The following is a 7,545-nucleotide window of genomic DNA, read 5'->3' on the forward strand; positions in this document are numbered from 1 at the left end:
GGCTGAATCCATTCCTGAGGCACCCCAAATTCCTACTCTAAGGAATTTTCTAAGGAAATTTCTAAGGAATTCTAAGGAATTTTCATTTTCTAATGACTACTTAGGATGATGTGAGTTGGGTTTGATTGATTACTGTTTTAAACCAGTGAAAAGAAGGCTGTAGTCTGAGAATAAATTTTTAAAGCTGCTGAAAATTAGAGCTACAATAACGAATGGAAAATCAGCCCATTCTTTCCAGATATTGCCATCAAGTGGAATCAGACACACTGCTACTGTAGCCTGAAGCCTGAAAGAAGAAACAGGCTGTCAAATACATGTTGAATAAAAAGGCTTTACCAAAAGTAAAGGACAAAAGATTACAGCTTTAAGTTCCCACCCTTTGCTGATTTTATTTCCATGATCTATTGCCAGACTCTGCTTCTGGTCCATCTCTTCCATCAACCTTTGGCTTCCCCAGTACCAGACAAATGCTCTAGAGCTGACCCCAATCCCTTTTGGGAGCATTTTGGAACCTTCCCACTTCTCAGGATGCACCTTCAGAAAGGCATCACAGGACCCTTAGGGAAATGCTAAATGTGCTTTAAATAATTTGTATCACACTGTAGTGTTCTCTGGGTGAATACTTCAGGCTTTACCAAAAGTAAAGGACAAAAGATTACAGCTTTAAATTCCCACCTTTTGCTGATTTTATTTCCATGATCTATTGCCAGACTCTGCTTCTGGTCCATCTCTTCCATCAACCTTTGGCTTCCCCAGTGCCAGACAAATGCTCTAGAGCTGACCCCAATCCCTTTTGGGAGCATTTTGGAACCTTCCCACTTCTCAGGATGCACCTTGCCTCTGCTTGGCTGGTGCAGCAGCCTCCATCCCTGTGGCATCAGCAGTCAGTCCCTCATTATTCCTGTTGACACTGGGGTCTGTGTTACAGTTTTGCACTGCACAAATGGGAGGAAAAAAAGTGAGGAGATTTTAGGGTGTCAATCATTATTATTTGCAGAAAAAAATCAGCTATCATGTAATGAAAGCTAGGAAAAAAGGAGGTGATTCTGTGATTGAGCTCTCCTTCAGAAAGGCATCACAGGACCCTTAGGGAAATGCTAAATGTACTTTAAATAATTTGTATTACACTGTAGTGTTCTCTGGGTGAATACTTCAGACCCAGTTACTGTTATTACTTCTCTATTCTTCCCGAAGCTGGCATTTTCCAGCAAGGCTGCAGGTGGCAGTAGCTCTACAGCACTTGCATCTGTAAAGAAAACAAAAATAATCTTTCATCCTCTCTTGTGAAGCAGGTGGTGGAAGGACAATCAGAATCATGAGGGAAAAAAAAAGGAGAATTCTGTTTGGTTGTCAAAATTCTAAGATGCAACATTTTCTCATTTCCAACTGCTTTATTCTGGTCCCTCACAGAATTATATCAGGCTCTAAGATCCTGATCTTAGGGGCATGCTGCTATATTTGGCTTTCTCAGGGGAAGGGGATGTGTTGTAATTTCTTCAGAACATATTTTTTTATTTTATTTTTAATAGTTATATGGGCTTGTTTTGATGTCCAGAAGCAATACTGTAGGTTTCCTTCAAAAATACAACGTTCTGCTTGAGTTTTTTCAATACTGGGCAAGTGGCAGAAGCTAAAATAGGTGGTTTTTAAAAGTCACTTGAAACATGGGATTCAGTCTTATGGATTGTGATTTAGGGTGAAGAGAGTGAGACCCCCAGATCTGTGGTGAAAGCTGGAAGGGAGGGACTGGTGAGCACACCAGACACTGATCCTCTGCTCTCTGGCTTTGGCCTGGCTGCCAGTGGGTTGCAGATAGCAAGACCAAATTTAATTCAAATTCTTTTTAAAATGACTTCATTAGCTCAGTGCAATTAGGATGCAAACCAGATGCCAACCACAGGTGATTAATTATTACTGTATTTTTGTACAGGTAATTATACAAAGAAGCATTCAGTGGGCAGCACATCCTTATTTCTTGCACTGATGTCTGTACCTCATCCAAATCCACCACGAGTGCCTTTATTTACCTGATACCATCTATTACTCCTCCAACAACAGAAAATAGAAGGTGAGACCCTTTTTAAAAGTGGGGAGGGGGTCCCTCAGCCCTTGGAAGGGTCGGGGGGAGGGGGTGGCAGCCCCACCACTGTTGGCCAAGACCTCCCCCAGTTGGTTGCAGATCTCTGCCTTCTCCTTCCCCTTCTGCAGCTTTGAGGGGGGGGGAAAAGGAAGGGCAGGGGGAGACCCCCACCCCAGAGGACCCCAACCCAGCCCTGAAGGGTGTATTTATAAGGACTGGATTTATAAGGACTGGATGTAAAGGAGTGTATTTAAAGGACATCTTAAGACTCCTTAAGTCTGCATTTTACCCAGCAATGCTCACTGCACACTTACCTGAGCTCAGAGCAGGGAGATGTGAGTGCTTCTGACTGCTCTAGGGGAGGGAATGAATTTTTCATCTTTCCCCAAAGAGGATTTATCCTGAATGGCTGTATCTCAGGCTGTGTCTTACTGCTCCTGCCTTTCAGGAGGCCAAAGCTGGAGGTGTGGGTGAGCTTTGTGCCTGAGGTGCAAGGCGTGGAGTCAAAACATCCCCAGAGAAGTGCTTAAGGTACATTTTAATGGGAGGGGGGAAACAGGGCTGGGGGAAAAGGTGATTTCCAACCCCAGCCTTCAGGTGTTTGGCTGAGGGAATGTTGATTCACTGGGTGATGTTCTTGTGTCCAGGACCAAGGGTTTGTACAGTGCAGGGAGAAGGCTTTCAGCTGGGATCCACTCAGACTGTGTCCTGGTGACTCCTCCACTTACACAAATGCAAACACAGGTTACCTCTATACATTACAACCTTTATATTGTTTTTAAGCAGGAGTATTCAGCAGCCCATCCTGATTTTATGGAGATGGAATTAGAGCAGTGCTTAGGACATGAGTAGTCCTGAAGCAGACAGTTGTGGTAAAATCTGCCTTCAGGGCAGATTGTTGCCTCCTCTCTGATCCTTGCTGTCACTGACCAAGTAGGTTTCACCAGATATAATAGTGGGGCTGTTGTTCTGTATTCCCTTTGTTTGACAGCTTTATGCTGTGTTATCTCTTGGGGCAAGTGGCAGAGGTTTCTCCTCTCCTAACCAGCTGCCTTGCTTTGGTTTTCTCAGTGCAAACACCTTCTGGGCTTTTTCAGCCTTGGCTCTCAGTTTCCTGTAGTGAGATTTCTCCTTTTCTGCCTGTCCGTGGCCTTTGCTTTCCTGTAAGTTGTTGGGAGTGAATTGATGTCACTGAATCTTCTGCTGCTGATGATCCTCTCTGCTGCAGATAGATTTTATGGCTTTGCTGCTGACAGCAGGATTGTCTGATTGTCTTTAGGTGATTGTTTAATTCCATCCCTGACGCCTGTAGTGACGTGGTCAGGAAGTTGTCACTTTGGGCCTGAAAATCATAAAGTGTGTGGTTGCTCACAGACCTTTTGTGGCACTTGGGGATAGCTCAGAACTGAGCCTCTTTCTTTCCTGTCTTTTGTTTGTAGCCATGAAGGAAAAGAGAAGGAGTTTGTGGTCTGGTGGGCACAGGGACAGCAATTCTGAGGGGCAGTGACAGTGACAGGGGAGCTGGGACAGGGAGGGAACGGGGCCGGGATGCACCAGGGACCTGCGGGCTGGAGACGGCAAAAAGTTACTCACGGGAGTGGTTCAGGGAGGACAGGAGGGCCCTGGGGGAGCAGGGGGGCCCCGATGTCTCATTGTGTCCCCTGATGAGGACAGGGGGTGCCTGGGGTCTCACTGTGTCCCCTGATGAGGACAGGGGGTGCCTGAGGTCTCACTGTGTCCCCTGATGAGGACAGGGGGTGCCTGGGTGGCTCAGGGGTCCCTGGGGGGCTCAGGGGGTCCCTGGGGTCACAGCGTCCCTCACCACCCAGGTCAGGGTGTGTGAGTGAGACCTGGGGGCTGTCCGGGTGTCCCAGTCCCGGGTGTTCCCAGTCCCGGCTGTCCCAGTCCCGGCTGTCCCAGTCCCGGGTGTCCCAGTCCCGGGTGTCCCTGTCCCGGGTGTCCCTGTCCCGGGTGTCCCTGTCCCCATTCCAGGTGCTGCTTTCCCGTCTCCCCTTCCCCAGAGCCGCCTCCACTCCACTCCATCCCCCCCGGTCCCCTCTCACCGGCAGCAGAGGGGTGACCCCGGGATGTCCCCAGCCCCCCGGGATGTCCCCAGGGGTGGATGGGGGGGTGACACTCGTGGTGCGGTGCCCACCCGTGTGTCCCCACCCCTGGACGTGCGGGGGTGCGAACACCAACAACGACCCCGAGAGGGTCCCCTGGGGCTCGGTGGTGGTTGCCGCGGGGGTCCCGTCCCGTCCCGTCCCGCGGCTGCTTCTCCCGGGTTTCTTTCCCCCCGAATCCCGGGAAAAGGGAGCGCGGGAGCCCCCGGCGCCTCCGCTCCCCGCACCCGGCGGGTCCTCCGGAGCAGTCCTCCCGCCGCTAGGGGGCGCTGCTTCCCGCCTCCCACCGCCCGCTGCGGCTGCTCTGGCTGCTCGCCGGAAGTCTCTGTGGTAGAGCTGTACGAGTCGTCCGGGAAGATGGCGGCGGAGGCGATGGCGGCGGCGGGTTTGGAGCTGACGGCGCTGGAGGAGCGGCTGCTGCGGGTCCTGAGGTACCGAGGGGGGGACACGGGGGCGCCGGGGCCGGGGGGAGGGCAGGGAAGGCGGCGGGAGAGGCCTCGGGGCGGGGGGCGGCTCGCGGGGGCCTCGGTGGGGAGGGGGTTGGGGACAGCGGCGTCGAACGGCGGGGCTGGGAGGGCCCTGAGGGGACCCAGGGCCTCGGGGCCCCTTAGAGGGGAGGGGATCGGCACCCGGGAGGGGTCTGATCTCCTCAGGAGTTCCCAGGGACAGAACGAGGGGCAGCGGCGGGAGCTGGTCTTGTCTGACCAACCTGATCTCCTTTTATGATCAGGGGACCCGCCTGGTGGATGAGGGGAAGGCTGTGGATGAAGTCTACCTGGACTTCAGCAAAGCCTTTGACACCGTCTCCCACAGCATTCTCCTGAAAAAGCTGTCAGGCCAGGGCTCAGACAGGAGCACTCTGTGCTGGGTTAGGAACTGCTGGAGACCACCAGAGAGTGGTGCTGAACGGTGCTGATCCAATTGGCAGCCAGTCACCAGTGGTGTCCCCCAGGGATCAGTGCTGGACCCAGTTCGGTTTAATATCTTTATTGATGATTTAGATGAGGGGATTGAGTCCATCATCAGCAAATTTGCAGATGACACCAAGCTGGGAGGAAGTGTGGATCAGCTGGAAGTAGTGGATTCTCCATCCCTGGAGGTTTTTTAAAAAGAGATTGAATGTGGCACTCAGTGCCATGGTCTGGTAGCCACAGTGGTAGTGGATTAAGGGTTGGACTTGATGATCTCAGAGGTCCTTCCCAACCTGGTTGATTCTGTGATTCTGTGATTCTGGGCCGTGGGAACGTCCATTGAAATGTGAGGAAAAAATTCCTTTGCTCTGAGGGTGCCCGGACACTGGGAGAGGCTGCCCAGGGGCTGTGGAGAGGGATCCCAGGAGGGATCCTGTGCCAGGGGGGATCCTGTGCCAGGAGGGATCCTGTGCCAGGGGGGATCCTGTGCCCTGAGGGATCCTGTGCCAGGAGGGATCCTGTGCCAGGGGGGATCCTGTGCCCTGGGGGATCCTGTGCCAGGAGGGATCCTGTGCCAGGGGGGATCCTGTGCCAGGGGGGATCCTGTGCCAGGGGGGATCCTGTGCCAGGAGGGATCCTGTGCCAGGGGGGGATCCTGTGCCAGGGGGGATCCTGTGCCAGGAGGGATCCTGTGCCAGGAGGGATCCTGTGCCAGGGGGGATCCTGTGCCCTGGGGGATCCTGTGCCAGGGGGGATCCTGTGCCAGGAGGGATCCTGTGCCAGGAGGATCCTGTGCCAGAAGGGATCCTGTGCCAGGGGGGATCCTGTGCCCTGGGGGATCCTGTGCCAGGAGGGATCCTGTGCCAGGAGGGATCCTGTGCCAGGGGGGATCCTGTGCCCTGGGGGATCCTGTGCCAGGGGGGATCCTGTGCCAGGGGGGATCCTGTGCCAGGAGGGATCCTGTGCCAGGGGGATCCTGTGCCAGGGGGGATCCTGTGCCAGGAGGGATCCTGTGCCAGGGGGGATCCTGTGCCAGGAGGGATCCTGTGCCAGGAGAGATCCTGTGCCAGGAGGGATCCTGTGCCAGGAGGGATCCTGTGCCAGGAGGGATCCTGTGCCCTGGGGGATCCTGTGCCAGGAGGGATCCTGTGCCAGGAGGGATCCTGTGCCAGGGGGGATCCTGTGCCAGGGGGATGCAGGTTTCGTGCAGAGCTGTGTGGGATCTGCAGAGGTTCCTCAGGGATCTGGTCAGGCTGTGGCAGTGCCTGCCCCTCCTGTTGTGCTCTCTGTGTCTGGGAGCTGGAGGCTCTGCTGCTGGGAGGGGCTGTTGGGAGGAGCTGGGGCTGTGGTGTCCCTGCTGTGACACTGCGGTGTCACCCAGGCCTGGCCGGGCTGCCTGGCAGGGCTGAGGTGTCCCCTCTGCTGTCCCCGAGCAGGGGAGGGGCAGGGGCTGCTGCCAGCACAGGGGGTGGGACGGGGGGGGTCGGGGGGAGGCAGGGGAGGGGACTTTGTGCTGCTGCTGCTCCCCCACAGCCCAGCTGGGCTGCAGCACCGGGGGGGGGGCTGTGCCCAGGGGGGCTCGGGGACCCCCTGGGGGCTGGGGCCGTGTGGTTTGCAGGGAGGGGGGAACCCCCCAGGGAGCTCCCTGTGAGGAGCTGGTGCTGCTCTGGTGCTTCCCCAGGGGAAGGGGGCTGGGGCCCTGGGGGCTGCTCTGGGGGGGCTGGGGGGCAGCTGGGGGCTGGGGGGCCCCTGCCCTGCTCCTCTGCCCAGAGAGGGTGGGGGGGGGGGCTGGGGGGATCCCTTCCCCTTTCCCTCCCCCTTCCCCTTCCCCCTTCCCCTTTCCCTCCCCCTTCCCCTTCCCCCTTCCCCTTCCCCTTCCCCTTCCCCTTCCCCTCCCCCTTCCCCCTCCCCTCTCCCTCCCTGCCTGGGGACCCATCCCCTCCCCAGGGCTGCTCTGGTCCCTGTCCCACAGGTAACTCCAGGTCTCCTCTCCCTGCCTTTCAGGTGTCCCTGTCCCCAAGCACTTGATGGCAGAGCAGAACCCCCTGAAGCAGCAGCTGCTCCCTGCCTGCACCCACAGCTCCCACCCACTTGGACTCCCTGGGGCATCTGCAGGAGGAGGAGCACCCAAGCCCTTCAGCCCCTGATCCCCCTCTGGGCAGGTCAGTTCAGCTCCTGGCTCACACCCCACACACCTCTGCTGCCTCACACACCTCTCCTCACCCTGCACTCTGCTGCCTCGGCACCTCCTCTCTCTCTCTCTGATGCTTTCTCTCTCTCTCTCTGATGCTTTCTCTCTCTCTCTCTGATGCTTTCTCTCTCTCTCTCTGATGCTTTCTCTCTCTCTCTCTGATGCTTTCTCTCTCTCTCTCTCTGATGCTTTCTCTCTCTCTCTCTGATGCTTTCTCTCTCTCCTCTCTGGATGCTTTTA

General features: G+C 55.7%; 1 protein-coding gene across 1 annotated transcript in view; it reads left to right on the top strand.

Annotated features, from left to right (window-relative positions):
• Window positions 1-4,021: 4,021 nt before the first annotated feature.
• The window catches only part of LOC139796302 (serine/arginine repetitive matrix protein 2-like), a 6,260-nt gene continuing 2,736 nt past the window's right edge, over window positions 4,022-7,545 (top strand). The window contains exons 1-2 of the mRNA XM_071744251.1: window positions 4,022-4,634; window positions 7,119-7,276. Coding sequence (XP_071600352.1) covers window positions 4,168-4,634; window positions 7,119-7,276 — 625 coding nt within the window. The 5' untranslated portion in view covers window positions 4,022-4,167. The remainder of the gene's footprint in view (window positions 4,635-7,118; window positions 7,277-7,545) is intronic.

The sequence above is a fragment of the Heliangelus exortis genome, chromosome 4 (assembly GCF_036169615.1).
Source record: "Heliangelus exortis chromosome 4, bHelExo1.hap1, whole genome shotgun sequence".
Classification (NCBI taxonomy): domain Eukaryota; kingdom Metazoa; phylum Chordata; class Aves; order Apodiformes; family Trochilidae; genus Heliangelus; species Heliangelus exortis.